The following is a 16,279-nucleotide window of genomic DNA, read 5'->3' as shown; positions in this document are numbered from 1 at the left end:
GAATTTCTAAGAACATTATCTACAGTATTAGGGTTTGGCCAGTGGACAGGAGTTTATGTTAAGCAGTTAATTGGTAGGAGAACAGGTCAGGTTATGCTCCATCAGAACTACTTTGTATAATGTGTTGTCTAACCATGTCAAAAATCAAAAGTCCTGTAGTTGTTCCAAATGGCTCCATTTGAAAGCAGAGTGAAAAGCCTGCCATTATAGAGGGGAGGTTGGGGGGCCATGGTATGTGGATAACAGCACATTTTCAGACAGTCTCTCTTGAAGGGCATTCATAGTGTTGCCCTCTGTTATTCTGTTGTTGTTGATGTGAAAAGTGACAGAAATAGTTGTGTAAAGATGAAAAAAAAGATCTACAGAGAAGTTCAAACCCTGGCTCCAACATAAATGGTTGCACACAGCCCCTCTAATCCAACGTTGGGGTTCAAAAGCTACTGGACCAAGCAGCTAGCTCCAGGTCTGAAAAGTGAAGTCAATATGGAAGTATCTTAAACCTTCATCCTCTTCAATGGCCAGAAAGTGTCCACTAAACCACAGGTGACTTCTCACATAAAGCTGAATAATACATTGTCTCTAAAGGGTCCTGTGCAAGTCAGACATACATACATTTGGACCTGTAGGGACAGCTGAATCTATACATGCTGCTATCTTGGTCTCCAAGCCACTGCCCATTTTTAGAAGAAATGTTAAAACATGTTGATACTGCAAACCAATTAATATTACCTTTTTTTTAGCAAAGACAAAATATATTCAGGATTCAATAACAATAATACAAAAATGAAGATGGATTTCTTGCTGTGTACAAAGTGACTCTAAACAGCAGCAAGAAAATCCTTTATATCATTAAGCTGAAGTGGGAAAAATGGATGAACTTCCTGTGAAAGGATAAACAACATAGATGTACATTTGTTATTGTGAGCCACTTTGATATATTGCAGTCCTTTTGTCTCTTTCTGAACCTATATCATACGCTTTCTGCTGCCTTTCATTCTTTTCACAACAACATCCAGTAAAACCTTTGAGAAAATGAACTCGTATCACAATACTGTCTACCATTCTATCAAATTATTTTCCATTTCTATTGTTCAAATAAAGTCCTTTTCTAGGCAGTTCCACTCTAAGCACATACATCTCTGCAGCCACAAAAAAAACCAATATACTTGGTTGAAAATAAAAATGAACATTTTTTCCATTCCCTTCGGTTCATATCTGAAAGTAATTCTTCACACACATAGAGGGAGGTGCATTTATCGTGGGCCCAGTCATGGCCCCACAATGTCCTGTAATGGCTGTATGGATTCGAAACAAATAAAAAGAGCTGAGGTCATTTGTTACGGACTGTGACTCACAACACATGTCCTCTCTCTCTCTCTATATATATATATATATATGCTATGTGTGCCTGAACACACATAGTTGTGGATAATCTCTGTGGTCCATGTGGGGTACAATGAGGAACAGATGTTAAATGTGAAAACTCTCTGAGAGAAGAAGACAACTAGTCATGAGGTTCTTATATTGAAGTTTTTGATTAGAGGCCATATAAGACCTTGATCTATGATTGGTGCAAATGTGAAAATAATACATCATTGTTTTGCCATAGAGGTCATGGAGTATGTGTGAGAGCAAGACCCCTTGAGTGGTTTCACTTGATAAACTGAAGTTGAAGCCAGTACCTGTTTTATTATAGATAAAGAAACATACAGGTAAAATCCATTCAAAAATACAAGCACTATTGATCAAACTGAAATTACTAATATCACATTTATACTCAAGGGAAATTTCAGCTTAAACCACATTATGTTAGACCTAATTTTGATACTTTTGTTTCACTTTCCATTATATTTAGCCAGACAGAAATCCAACTGCACCTACCCAATGCTTTGTCATAAAAATATTCCCTCAAATCAACCCAGTTTATCAAGCCACTAAGCACGGTGTTTGAGGAAATCAGATTTGAAACCTGCTCCAGGGAACCTACAGTACTATTTGTGGACCATTTATATATAAATATTTTGCAATGACATTAAGATATTTCATACGAGATAGTGAAGTGCATCTTCTGTCTCCATTCCAATGGACTTTCCAAATTTTTGGATGGTGTGAGGTGACAGCATACACACAACGAGAGAGAACATACAAACTCCGCCCAAACAGCTGAGAAGTGAGTGTTCTTCCTCCTTGCTGTGCTCCGTGCCAGAGGGGATTAGGATTTAGTTTAGGATTTGGTTGTATCATCTGTTAAATATATCTTGCCAACTACCAGACCGATTTTTACACAATCTGGAGGGATGATGCTCTCCAACCCACTCCCCAGACCTATTCTACAATGTTCCATATCATGTTTTCAAAATATTTAATGCCAGTGGCTTTTCATTCATTAGTCCAACAATAAATGCAAAAAGGAGTAGAACATTAAGTATTTGGTTTATGATTAGGTTAAGATGATGGTTATGGCAACTGAACTAAAAGTATGGATACAGTATGGTTAAGATAAAGTAGATGTAGATAAAAGTAATGGTTAAAGTAAGGTTACTTATGGGTAGGAAAAGATTGTGATCTTCAAATAAAGCCAACATTAATTGTAGGTGTGAAAATCAGACTTTTAACAACATCTGGAAGAGAAACTGTACTGCTAGTTTACAAAGTAAGAACTCCAGATGATGACTGCAAGACTGAAACATAGCTACCCAGCCTGACCTCACCCAGCATAACAGGTTAAAACGTAGACATTCACGTCAATGCAACTCATTTTAGCTGAGGAAAAACAAAGATGTGTGAGCTTGGACAACACAGTTGCAGCCGGAGCCATGTGTCAGAGACAGGAGGCAAGGTTGCTGATGTAATGTTACGCTTCAGTAGGCCGACGCCATTCAATAGGACACCAGGTCAAAATGGCGAGCAATGAGACGGAGGAAAAAAAGGAAATAGATCAGACGGGGAAGGAAGCGGTGGTGGTGGTGGTGATGGCCCGGGGCTCGGTTCTATTCAGAGGGCTCTCAACAGGTCAGCGGAAAGGAAAAGAAAGCAATTCCAGTTTGTGAAGAACTCCGGGAAAAAAAAACTCTAAATCAGTGATGGATCAGAGGATAAATACTGAAAGGATCTGTTGGGTAACAAAACTGGGCTTGTTGGGTAACAAAATGAGGCTTGTTAACTATCATTGTATGTTAGTACAAATGTATTTCTGTACCTGAGCACCATTGTAACTAGAACACAAGGAGGGATGCTGTTGTAACTGTATGATTGTGGTATTATTTTTTAGCTTAAGCGGACACTTACCTCCAAGGCCCTGGCTTATTGGCTGTTGATGGTAATTTTTGGTACTTGCCACACTAGCAATGACATATCAGAAACATTTGTTCTGTTGATCAAAAGCACTAAGAGTACCACATGAGGAGCAGCAGGTAAGTTGAATTTAATTTATGATGTTTAATTGTTAAAATATGTCTCTGGTAGATCAAAAAAGAGAAGTGAAAGGTGGGGAGGAAAGATAATGCTCTTAAAATAGCAATGCAAACTGGAAAAAAGGGTTATGTGGAGGCTTAAAGCAACATATCTGTCTATCAGTGAGCAAGTAGCAATAGAGGGAAAGATAACACACAGATCGATTTAAAGCAATAAAGGAAAAAAAAACTGGCTTGCACTGAAAATTGAATTGAATTCAGATTATGAGGTGAAAAATATCAGCAGTGTTTCTTCTCTCACAGGCACCACAAGTACTCTGTGCCCTCATCAGTGACAATCAAAATCCCTTACTGTCTGTATACAGTTTCAACATTTTGTTTCTTCAGACGCCCTGCATTAATAATGCACGATTGCACTCCTCTCTATCATAGATGAATACAGAACTGCCATGTTCCACTCAGAGCAGCCCGACAATCAGAGATGTGCTATTTCCTATTCCTAACCCACCTTGGAACTGAAAGGTAAACTGCAGCCCTTCTACTCTTCGACATCAAAGAACATGTCAAAGCCCCCCCCCCCCCCTCCCTCCCTCCTGAGATTTTTCAGCATTTAAGGCGGGGTGATTGAAAGCGTTTCAGCCAAAACTTGGCAGACTGGATCCACCTGAAAAAGCAAAGTTTGGAAGAGACAACAGAAAAGTGTGTTCTTTTTGTTTTTTGGTTGTTTTTTTTTGTTCTCTGAAAAGTGCAGGAATAACAGCGAGACATGCTTTGTTCAGTGGATTGTAGTGTGCTGCCGTGTAAACCTCTGTACCTGTCACCAGTCATTACCTGCAAGGAAACTCTGCCCTCTACAGTGTATCTTGTGGAATTCTGATCAGTATGTTTATGTGCTGAACAGAATGAACTATTTTGATATTAATGATTAAACACTACCTAATTGCAATCCTACATATGTAAAACCCTTCTGTATATTTTGCCATTACTGTATATTATCACATATTTCTCCACAGATACCGTCTAGACTCAAGGCAGGATGGTACACTGAACAGCATCTGTTATGTAGTCACATCCAGATAGACTGGTGAAAACTGTGTCATCTAGTGGACCAAAAAAAAAAACTTAAAACCTTAAATGCACTGTGAAGGTTAATTGTATGTAAATGTTGGAACTAACTTTTGTCCTCTGACTACTGCTCATCAACTTGATTCGTCTTCCTCGACACCCACATGTTGTTTTCTACATTTTGCAGAAAAAGTTTAAACTCACACAAAAGGCTTTAGTTATTAGCTGTTAGTTGTACAGAATGTGTAGCAATGATGGCATGGCAGAAGCAATTAGTTTAACAAGTGAAACCACTAAGTACATTAGCAAACTGTTGTGTAGATACATTATGTGGACATATTTATATCTGTGAGGCATCTTAATAGGTTTTTAACCAGGAACAGACAGCATCAACTACCGCAAGTTAAAGCTTCTGCTGACTGGTATTTTAACAAGTAGCTGTTATAATAGTGATATAGCTTCTTATTTGCAAATTACCTCCCATTAGTGAATGTTAGAAAACAAGTATCAGAGTTTATTGAATTAACATCCATCAATTTTCTTTACTGCTTATTCTCTAGAGGGGCGTGGTGGTGCAATCTCAGAGAGGCGGGTACACCCTGGACAGGTTGTCAGGGCTTATTTACAATACATAGAAAGACAACCACACTCACATTCACACCTACAGGCAATTTAGAGTCACTAGTAAACCTAACCTGCATGTTTTTGGTCTGTCAGAGGAAGCCAGAGTACCCAGAGAGAACTCACGCAGGCACAAAAACATGCAAACTCCAGAAAGAAGGTCCCCAGCTGGGCGGTGGGTTCCAAACCATTACCCTCTCGCTGTGAGGCGACAGTACTAACTACTGCACCACTGTGGGGCCTAAATTAACATGTGCAATCCACAAAGTAAATTCTCTACTGCAGGTATCTCTTTCCATTTTAATGATTGTGGTTTTCAGTCCGGTGTTGTTTTTAGGCATATACAGCCAATAAAGCTCTGATAGAGGTAATCAAATCAATCTTATGGTCTTAAAAAATAACTCTAGGGGTGATTTTAAGCACTGTGAGATATTTGATACACATTTTAGCCTGTTGAAGCTAGACAGATAAATCAGCATCTATGCTACTTTAATAATCAATTTATGTGCGTCACTGTCTGCTAAAAGTTGTGGAGATGTAAGCTTCTCTTCAGGCACTGAAATCAAATGCTGATGTTTTACAGCTGATGCTCTAGCCTCAAGCAGAACTTCACAAAATTAACAACTTTAGATACTGAACTAAATAACTATTTATAACTAAAGGAAATTCAGTACAAACAGTGCAAGATTCAACAGACACTATAAAGTTGAAGGACACAATCAAATACTGTACATATATACCATGACTGAATACTGAGTAAAAACAAAAGTATAGATAAGTACTACTGTATAATAGTTAAATTATTAGTGGGCTGACCCCAGTGTGAAACCCTGCTGGTGTTACTATAATACTACAGATCAGGCGTCTGCTGTGATCCTCCATCCTCGTCTGAGCAGGCCGGGTCACATCCTCCTTTTATTGTCCTTTAGATACACTATTCATCTTTATTATATAATATACTATTCAATTATCTGCCTCTGGTTTTGATCAAGCGTCTTCCTAAGGTGGCCCCTCTGCCTTCGAGGCAAATGCTTTATTTCGTCTATTGCCGTCCCTTCCTACCTTTGTCCCACTGTCTCTGCACTTTCTTTTCATCATCCCTCATCCCTGTATCATTGATTTAACCTCACTTTGTATGACTGGCCTTCACTCCCCGTAGACCCAGCCTCCTTCCAGAACAATGTGTTTCAGCCTTCTCACTTGCACCTTAAAAATGATACACCTCACTCTGAGACAGGAACAGGACAGCCTCTAGTGGTGCACCGGAGGCACTCCAACTGATGCTATTTTCCCTCCTCAAACCTACTTTGATGCATAATGCTCAAGTGTAACAGAGATAATGACAGATACTAACAATCCCATTAGAAAATTGCATACGCAAATGGGCCATTAAGTTTCAATCCAATGGGTATTTTCAACATTTTGAGGACTGTTAAAACTGTAAACAGTCTATTTTTTCTCAGTATGCTTAGATTCACTGCAACATGCTCTAACTTTGAGGGGTATTTGGTGTCAAATCATATGAAATAGACTTCAATATCAATTTAACTTCTCAAAGAAAAACACATCAGTTCACATAAGGGGCATATCTAAAGACCAATCTAATCCTACAGAAGTTAACACGCCTGAAGAAGTACATTTAGGGAGAAAACTACAATTTTGCAAACTCTTAAAGAACCTGCCTTGACTCCCATTAGAGGATTTTTAGCCACGCCAAAACAGATCTGATAACTGTAATCTATATACATTGCGATGAATTTGATATGCATGATCAGCACTTCACAGTGTTGATGTAAATCACATACGTGTTGTTTACCAGTAGGAATACTTCAGAGTTATTTGCCTCTCTGCTGTTTCCTCCCTAATCTTAGAAATACTGCGTCCAGTCATAAATAATGACTAAATCAGCACTCGGGTTTTCTGACCCATAAAAGTGAAACGCGCCGTAGCTCTTAAGGCCTGCGCTTGTGTGTTTGTGTGTGCATTAGTGTACAGCTATGTGTATGTGTCAGAGAGATGGATAGGAGGACGAGCAAGAGCTTCGCTTAAAACCCAATGGAGGAGCATTTTGGTTACTGCCTCCCCATCCTCCTCTTCCTCCTCCTCCTCCTCCTCCTCCTCCTCTGTAGCCTGCCTCTCCCTACAGTGAAAATGCCTTGTGAAAAGGCCGGATATGAATTCATTTTACGCTGAGATGAAGTTATTAATGCCCACCATCTGTTATCGTCAGTGAGCTGCCAGACAAGCAGCGGCAACACAAAGAGGAATGCAGCACCAGTTCGAGAGTTGCAGACGTCAACAGTCAGGCACATGATGCCACCTTGGTATTGATGAATAGCCTTTTTTAGAGTTATCTAGCCTATCCTCTATGTACTGAGCATTTGTTTATCCATTTCTGCAAAACACAGGTTGCAAAGGACATAACACAAGTCTAGCAAAGAAAGGGAAGACAGCAGTAATGTTGCTCCGATTTAACAGTTTCTTATTATCATTATTTTTGTTTTGACAGCCTTTGGAAAGGACAAAATTGATTCTGAACTGCCATTATTTAGCAAATCTCTTTCAGTGAGTGCTACAGGATTATCTCATGTTGCTAACCCTCCCTCTGTGCAAATTTAATCGCAGCTACACAGAGATTTAAAGAGAAAGCAGAGTGAATACGAGGCATATTTTGGTTTTTCACCTTTCTGTGATCTCTAAATGTAGCAATCATTACTAAACTATGTTTGTCATCATATCTAGAGCAACTTTGACACAAATGCATTAAGATCAACTCCAAACTATGTTCCATCTAATCACATGACCTGCCAGCGATGTACAGTTTCACCCTTCCTTAATGTGTACCTGATTTAGTTAGTAAGCGCTTCCTGATGATAAATAAACCATACTACTGTTTTACACCCCGCTGGTTGCATAATTAATCACGGGGAAAATGGCACACATATGAGCCTGCCATGTTTGATCAACATGAAGTGTTTGATGAATTGTTGATGAAGGAGAAATTAGCTAGATGAGGAAAGAGAGCTGGAGGTCAAAAGGTCTTTGATTTGGAATATGACACTAATCAGGTGAAAGCTGAATGTGGTTATCATTGACAGTAAATAAGAGGAAATAGTTAAATGTGCTGTTTGTCTGATTGGTATGTATGCCAGTGATTCCCTTGGCATTTAGTCTCATTTTTTAGTTTGTAAGGAGATACTGCAATATACTGAAACTCCTGAAAAGCACACACACACCGGCTCACATCATCAAACAGGGCTCCAGATGCCACCCTGAATCGAATGAGTAGAGTGATAACTCCATCCTTCAAGTACCTATATTGATCACTCACTTACTATTCACTAATCAACACACAAAAAAGGCACAGTGTGGTAAACACGGTTTCTGTAATCAGGTAGAATTAGACAAGTAGCAGTTCATTATCCCCAACTCATTAAGACCAGTTTTCCAGGAATAGAAAACAGGCAGTGGCTACCATAGTATGCATGCATTCACCTAGTTGTTAACCTCATACTGTACATTCAACTGCTTACATGAACTATTCATTTCATTGAATTAACCACTTTGAAAAAGACTGCCGTATGCTTCATGTGTTACAACTACAGGCAGAAAAGTCCAAGCAAGCCCTTTTTTACACAGAGCTCTCACAACATTGATGTACAGAAAGCCCACCAACAAACCAGCTGTGTTGTTTTACGCAGAATCAATCAATCAAGTCTGGAATATGTGTGTGCCAGTGTGTGCTTGTACAAAGAAATTTGGCTTTCCAAAAAGAAAAACAAGGTGTTGGATAGGTGTGATGTGTACACAATATTAGTTTAGCTTTATGCTGCTGGCTAATCCAGGGAACATCTCAGAGCAAAACTACCATTTGTCTCAGTACATGGTTGGATCTATGACGAGAGTGTTCCTGACTGAAATGTCATACATTTAAGGGAAATGGCTGGTTTAGGGCATAATCTACCAACTAAACTGATCAGAGGATAAAACACATTAGAATCTAGGAAAGCTGATCAGGATCTTTCAAAACCAGAGTAAGTTATCAATCAAGGCAGAAGCAAGTTACCATGTTTGCATGATAACAAATTGTGTAACTTGTGAGCAAAGGTGCCCTAAAATTTCTTTTTTTTTTTTTTTTTTTTTTTACAGAACTGAGAGTCAAATACAAGACTTTATTAAGTGGATCTTCCAACACAGAGAATCAACAATTAGACAAATGCGTGCTGTGCAGTATGTTTACTCACACATCTACGCTGTACTAATATTTTGTTGCAATGCACTCAGACCCAGTGGCGCACTGGAACCAATGCAAACTACAATGATGAGATCTGACAGTAAACAATGAAAGAGGCTATGCCACAGAGGGCTTAACGTTAATGTAAAACAACTGAAACAGAATCAAAAAGTAAATAGAGGATCTTACATGTTAAACTAAACTAAACCAAACAAAGTAATACAATACATACATGCATGTAAATTCAATCAATGCTATTAAATGGTTTGTGATTATAAGCAACATTTAAAAGACATCAATATTTCAGTATATGAAGGGTGGCGTATGAAACAGAAGAAACTAAGACCACACACTAACTCCAGTACTAGTGTGTTTTGTGATATAAGGGACCATAATCTCTCAATAAAATTAGCTGGCTCAAGAGTTTTAGCTTCATGTTAATGACAGTGCCAATAAGAATAAAGCCGTCACTGTGCTAGCTCTTTAGAATAATAAAGACACACATTAAAATTAAAAACAGCACAGTGCTATATAAGAAACAATGAATTTTATCTGCTGACAGAGGGAAAAATGATTCCCATGACTTATTCAGAGCCCTATTATACCCCAAAATAACCCCTATATCTGCTGACACAGTGAAGGGATATAAAAGCATAATATTCTACTATATATTGTATTTTTACTGTTTTCTTTGCACTGTTCTTCATCATTATTATTTGTCTTATCATAAAACGTGAATCTGATATTGGCCAGCTTATTAAAAGGGCATTTCAGCACTCCGGTGTTTCATAATCCATACCCAGAAAAAATATCTTTTTGTGTGTGTGTGTGTGTGTGTGTGTGCAACTGTGTGTGTGTATGTGTGTGTTTGACAGAGAGATAAAGCAAAGAGGAGAAAGGGAGTGTGTATTAATGTGTGGCTGTGGATTTATCTTTTTCCCCCCCCCCCATCCTTCTTAATGCAAAGTGCAGGCGCAAAGCCATTAGACAGCAGAATAAGTGAGATGAGTTGGAAGAGTGTAAAGAAGAGAACTATGGGAATACGTGACTCAAATCACACGCACACACTTAACACACACACACACACACAAAAAGAGAAACTCCACACCTTTCTCTGTCTGAATCTCAGTGTTTCTAGCCTGATATCTCTTGAGTCTCATTACGATTGTGCTGATCGTACTAGACAGAGACAGAGGAAAAAGAGATGTTTACTCGTGTAATAGTGTCTGTGGAGAAAAACAAAATTACACCACAGGGACAAACCTTTGATAGTGGAAGTAAAGATCCATTTCTGCTTTTTCACCATTTTCTCACTGGTGTTAATGCCATAGGAGAGGATATCTGACTAATGAGGCTGAAATGTGAGACTGCATGGACTTTACACTTTAAAATTAAGCTGCCAAGGAAAGCAGAGGCTCAAAGAGGAACCAAAAAGGCTTTACATAATATAGCTATCTATATAGATATGGACTGGGCCAAAAGGCTATACAATATTGGACGTTAAACTCTTCAAATTCCTACTGAACTGTGAAAGTCAACAGATCAGACGTCAGTGGAACTAACTCCAACAATCATAATTGAACAGCCAGAGTAGATGCCGATTACACAGATTTTCAGAGTGAAAGCTTTAACACAAAAAAAAAACATGTTTGATTAGATTGTAATGAGTTGTTTTGCCAGCTGGGGAATCATCATCAGAGAGGATTTCAGACTAAGATCACTATCAAATGTATTGACAGAGAAGGATTTAGCCCGCAATGGAGAATAAGTCAAGCTCATGCCAAACAAAAGCGATAATGGCTTGTTTTAAAGGCATTGTCTGTTTGAGGGAGAGTAATTCCTCTTTCTGGATTCCTCATTCTTAGAACAAACACTGTTGGGAGTTTAAACTAATCTAATATCATGATATTATAATTCATGCCATGATCACAATACATGCATGACAGAGTTTCATTTATGTAATTAATCCAGACTTGTATGTGTTATATACAGTACAATGACTGCCCATATATATTCCAATCCTTCTCCCCTATATTTTATTACTCCCATGTGTTCTTATTCAGAGTAATGGAAGGGCTGGAGCCTGTAGCGTGCAACAGGTACAATGGGGGATATAAACTAACATTATGTGACTATATCATAGTGGTGAAGTAACTAATGATTCAAGTATAGTCTTGAGGTCCTTTCACTTAACTTGGATTGATCTATATATAGTTACAAGTTACTTTTCAGATTGGGAGTTTAGATAAAAAAATATATATATTAAGAAAACACATTACAAAGAGTCAACCAACCAACCACTCCCCAATATTTTTGATTAATGACCCCTTAAAAAAAAGCAGTGTCTAACAGGGATCCCTAATTATATTTGAAATGGTTTCATTTAAATAACTGTTTGAGTTATAAAAAAAGGAAAGCAAAAGTCACAAAAATGAACTTGTATAGCAGAAATTAATCGTTCTTCTTTCAAACCCCATTAACCCATCTCACGACAAGGTGTATGATCTGACCATTTGGAAGGGGCCCAACAACTGGATTAAACTAACCAATTGTATACAAAGGAGTTAAGTTCCACCTCAACCAGCTACACCAGCAAAAATATACTTATGTAGTGATGTGTTTGTATTTATGATCTAATGATGTCATAAGAAAATAACTAAATGTCAAATAAATAAGTGACATATTTTTGAAGTGTATTATACATAACAATATGGCATATTAGTTAGACAGGATACATTTTCTCTGCAGAACTACTTTAACTTTTGATACTTTAAGTACATGTTGCTAATAAGATTTTCAGTTAGGTGAGACTTTGAATATATTAACTATAATACCTATAACAGAGTATTTCTACATTGATGTGTTTTTACTGTTGCTAAAGAAAAGGATGTGAATATTTTCACTGGCTCAGTATGGGAATAGCTAAATTTTGGCCTGAGGAACTTGGCTATGAGCTAGCCGAGTAATTCTGCAACTAAAAAGGTCACTCATTCGATTCCTGGCACAGTGCAGGTGTCCATCAATAAGAAAGTGTCCTTCAGCTGGACAGTGAACCCCAGTTGCTCTCTCACACACTATCAGATCCTGGATTCAACCTTAAGCTAAATGTAAAAGTTTAAAATATGACTGGAAGGAAACAAATGCAGCAGAGAGAAACAGCCAACTAGAGTTAGGGATGACAGGGAGATGGGGGTGGGGGAGGGGGGAGGTGTTAGAAACAAAAGAAGGTCTTGAGACCATGGAAGTAACAATTAAGGGGTTTAACTAACACTTTCACTTTCAGAGAGGCTTACAATGAGCACAATGGGTATAATGAACTTCACAAGCAAGCATCAATCAGTGCTGCAGTATGATAACAGAAAATATGTTGCAGTAAATTGCAGCTTTTGTTCCAAAATTAGATAAAACAACGCTACTCTTAGGGATTATAGTTCTGGCATAAAATTGTCATGTGTGACAGAGAAGTGCTGTGTAAGGAGGGTTTAGCAGCTGAGGAGAAAAGGGTGGATAAAGTTTTGAAGTGGCAGAGCAGGGCTGTGTGGCGGCCCTATGGGGAGGCTGAGTCATGGATGAGCTCTTCATCCCAGTGGGCTCTACTTCTCATCCACACAGCGTGATATAAATGTCACCTCCACCACACTCGTTCATTAAGGCTACACAGCTGGAAAGATGCCAAAGCTTAGAATGACATTAAAAAAACCCATATGCAGTACTAGTATAAGATAGGATAAACTTGCCATATAAATACTTTTTAATATTATTATATAATATTCTCCTCACTTCCTTTCTGCAGCCACACTCGTTCATTACCCAGTCATCTGCATTGCTCTCTTTCTCTGTTTCTGGTCTCTTCTCAGTTCCCCAGGTCATGTTCTTTTCTCCTACTCCAGATCTTCTATCCTTAAGTTATCCACCAAATATTCTCTGACTTTCCCTCTTTTCCCCATCTACACATCTATTCCCACTTTCAATGAGCCCTGCAGCTACTTGGCCCATTCCTCACCTGCAACTCATTCCCTCATTAGACACACTGCTTATACCAGTGGTGTTTCTTCGTTCTCTGTTAGTTTGTTATTATGGCTTGCCTGGTTCTAGTCAACCTTGTCTGTTTCCAGCTGTTCCTGATGAGATCTGTAAGCCTGCGTTTTGATTCTAAGATTAAAACCCCTTATTCAAACTATCTGCCTCTTGAGTCTGCATTTGTCTGTCGTGTGCACCTGATTGTGACATATAAAAGTGTGTATATCATATATGAATGGGAAAGAGTATGTAACAAACCCTGGTGGAACAGTGGAGCATGGCTTTGTAAGTAACATGTTGCTGTGAACTAATCACTGCACAGACCTGTTTTCAAATAGTCTTTATATCTGACAAAGCTGCTTCTGCATGTAGTATCTCCCATCACGCTCTCAGGTTGATGAATAGGAACCATACATCACCGTTGTTATTGATTTCAGATCATGTTGGAGTTCTCTGCACCAACAAACACAAAGACAGGACCGGCGGTCAATAAATCAACCTCATGTTATATTCATGTAAACCTCAACCAGTGTTTTATCTCCTGCACCTTACTGAGCACCACCGGAGTTTGCAGCAACAGTAACGGCCATTTAAACATGAAAGCACAAAAAATAGTATTGTGAGTATAATGCTTAGATGGAGCTTAACAATGGAAAGCAAATATCAATTAAAAAAAGTGTGACCTTGGAATTCTCAGGTTCTGCCAGACATTTTTGTCAAACGTTTGAAAATAAAATGTTCTCTGTTCCTCTATTTCAGGTTCTACCTACCTGGCACAGAAGCCTGTTGCACCCATCAGTGCAACTAGTTACCATGCCGCTAGCTTACTAATGATAATCTCACAGCTCATACAACTGCATCTTATCTCTTAGTGATTGTGATGTTAACTTTACCATACTTTTAACTGCAATTATGTCTGTTTATAATCAGTATACTGCAGGATACATAATGGCAATATAGCCAGATACTAACAATGATGATGATGATGATGATGATGATGATGATGATGATGATGATGATGAATAAATGATGATGAATGCTGATCCAGGTGAAAGAATAGAAGCTAATCTGGGAGCAGAAAAGACACCAGGTGAGTTCTGACAGCAGCAGAAAGAGGCACAATAGCATCTATCCATCTGATCTATGAAACCTCATTTGAAATATACAATAGAATATCAAGTGTACTACAAGGCCAAGCATGGATAGTAACAACAGCAGCTGATGACAAATGAGACATCCAATGATGCAAATGCATTCTTAAGAAAGACGGAGTACTTTATATGTCTGAATAAAACACTGATAAACACAGACCCCTACTAAAAGCTACTTTCCTGAGTTAGTGTTTCAGCACCATAGACAGAGACAACAGCGGGTAACACCAGTCAGTCTGGGTTTCAGCACCACGGACAGCGCCGTGAGTCTGCTCGTTCCACCTGAGCATTTGGCAGCGTTTCAGGTTTAGGCAGGTGCTTCCAACAGTCAAACAAGGATTATAATAGCGCCGCCATGAAGAGCCAAGGTGACCCCGTTGAAATGTATTAAAATCCCTCCAGAAATAGATAATCTGGGGTAAACAAACGCAGTGTCTGAGTCATATTCAGTTATGCTATTCAGTTTCCATTGCAATTTAACAACATAACATTGCGGGTAAACACGCAAAACAGTCAACACGTATTTAGCATGTTTGAAGGATTTTTTTTTAAGGATGAAAATGATCAATTCTGTGACATTAGTTCCAATTTTAAGGCAGAGTTGAAGTAAAACAGCATCCTGACACATGTTTAACCAGCAGACGATCATAAACTAACAGCAGCATGTAGTTAAAAGCTGACGTGATCTAACATTTGTTAGATGTATTAAGTGACCAGACAGCGCCACTGAGCGTATATTTCTTTAGAGATAGACGTAATCGACGCGTCATTCATTGACAGACAAGCCAGCCAATTGAGACAATGACGCACAAGTTTGACAACTTTGCCTTTAAAAAGGGGGAGTTGTAATTAACAGCAAAGGGCATTAAGTAAAGTCATTCTTTTATTGGCTTTGCGATCAATACAGCTTGTCATTTCAAAGTCACTGACCGCGTGTTTAAAAGCACATTTGGTTCAGCGGTAACTAATCGGACAAGCAAATGTGATGACAGGGTAAGTTTCTTACATCTTCGTCCTCGGAGTGTCGACTGTACTGATGCTGAAGCCCGGGTCGCTGGTTCTCCACCGCCCTCTCTCCTTCGACACCTTGCCCGAGGAGATGGCTCGCCTCTGGAGGGTTGGGGAAGGATTTGTTTGTGTTGATCTTGCCGGTGAATCTCTGATACAGTGACGCCATTTCGATTATTTGTCCCAAAAAAATAAAAAATAAAAAAATAATGTAATGATAATAATAACTTGGCGAGTCTTTGTTTTCAATCAATAAATGCAAAAATGCCCAAACTGGCTTCAAGTTAGAAGAGGTCAATGAATAATGGCTTAAGTAATTCGATTAGACGATGCTCCAGTTCAGTTGACAGAGGGAGAAAAAAAAAGACTCCAAGCTGTAGTCAGGATGCACAGCACGTACTTTCAGGCTCACTGATCGAGTCTCAGCGCTGCTGCAGCGACGCGGTTTCCACACTTTCTCAACTTGATGCAAAAACAGTCACAAGAGACTGAATAAAGCAATCATGATCCGGACCCGAAAGACGGCAGAAAGCAGCCTCAGCGATATCCCGTGTCTCTCTTTCCCTCCCTCGTGGTAGGAAAGAAAGTGACCGCTGACAAACGTTCAGAGCCTAATAGGTCTTTGCTTAACAAGTGAGCACAGAGACCCGCTGATGTACCAAACAGCCCCAAACGACACAACGCAACATTAACAGATTAGATATCTGAAGCTGGCAGTCGAAACTTATCGTGACTTTGCAGATGTAGTAGGGCTTAAGTATTTCTAT

The 16,279-nt window shown here is 38.9% G+C and overlaps 1 protein-coding gene across 1 annotated transcript in view; it reads right to left on the bottom strand.

The window, feature by feature from the left end:
* Positions 1-15,681, bottom strand: part of LOC128382037 (dipeptidyl aminopeptidase-like protein 6) — a 131,106-nt gene extending 115,425 nt beyond the window's left edge. The window contains exon 1 of the mRNA XM_053342013.1: positions 15,511-15,681. Within this exon, the coding sequence (XP_053197988.1) occupies positions 15,511-15,681 (171 nt within the window). The remainder of the gene's footprint in view (positions 1-15,510) is intronic.
* Positions 15,682-16,279: the final 598 nt, after the last annotated feature.

This window comes from Scomber japonicus, chromosome 21 (assembly GCF_027409825.1).
Source record: "Scomber japonicus isolate fScoJap1 chromosome 21, fScoJap1.pri, whole genome shotgun sequence".
Lineage (NCBI taxonomy): Eukaryota > Metazoa > Chordata > Actinopteri > Scombriformes > Scombridae > Scomber > Scomber japonicus.
Note: the sequence above shows the minus strand (reverse complement) of the source record. Positions and strands in the feature narration are given on the sequence as shown.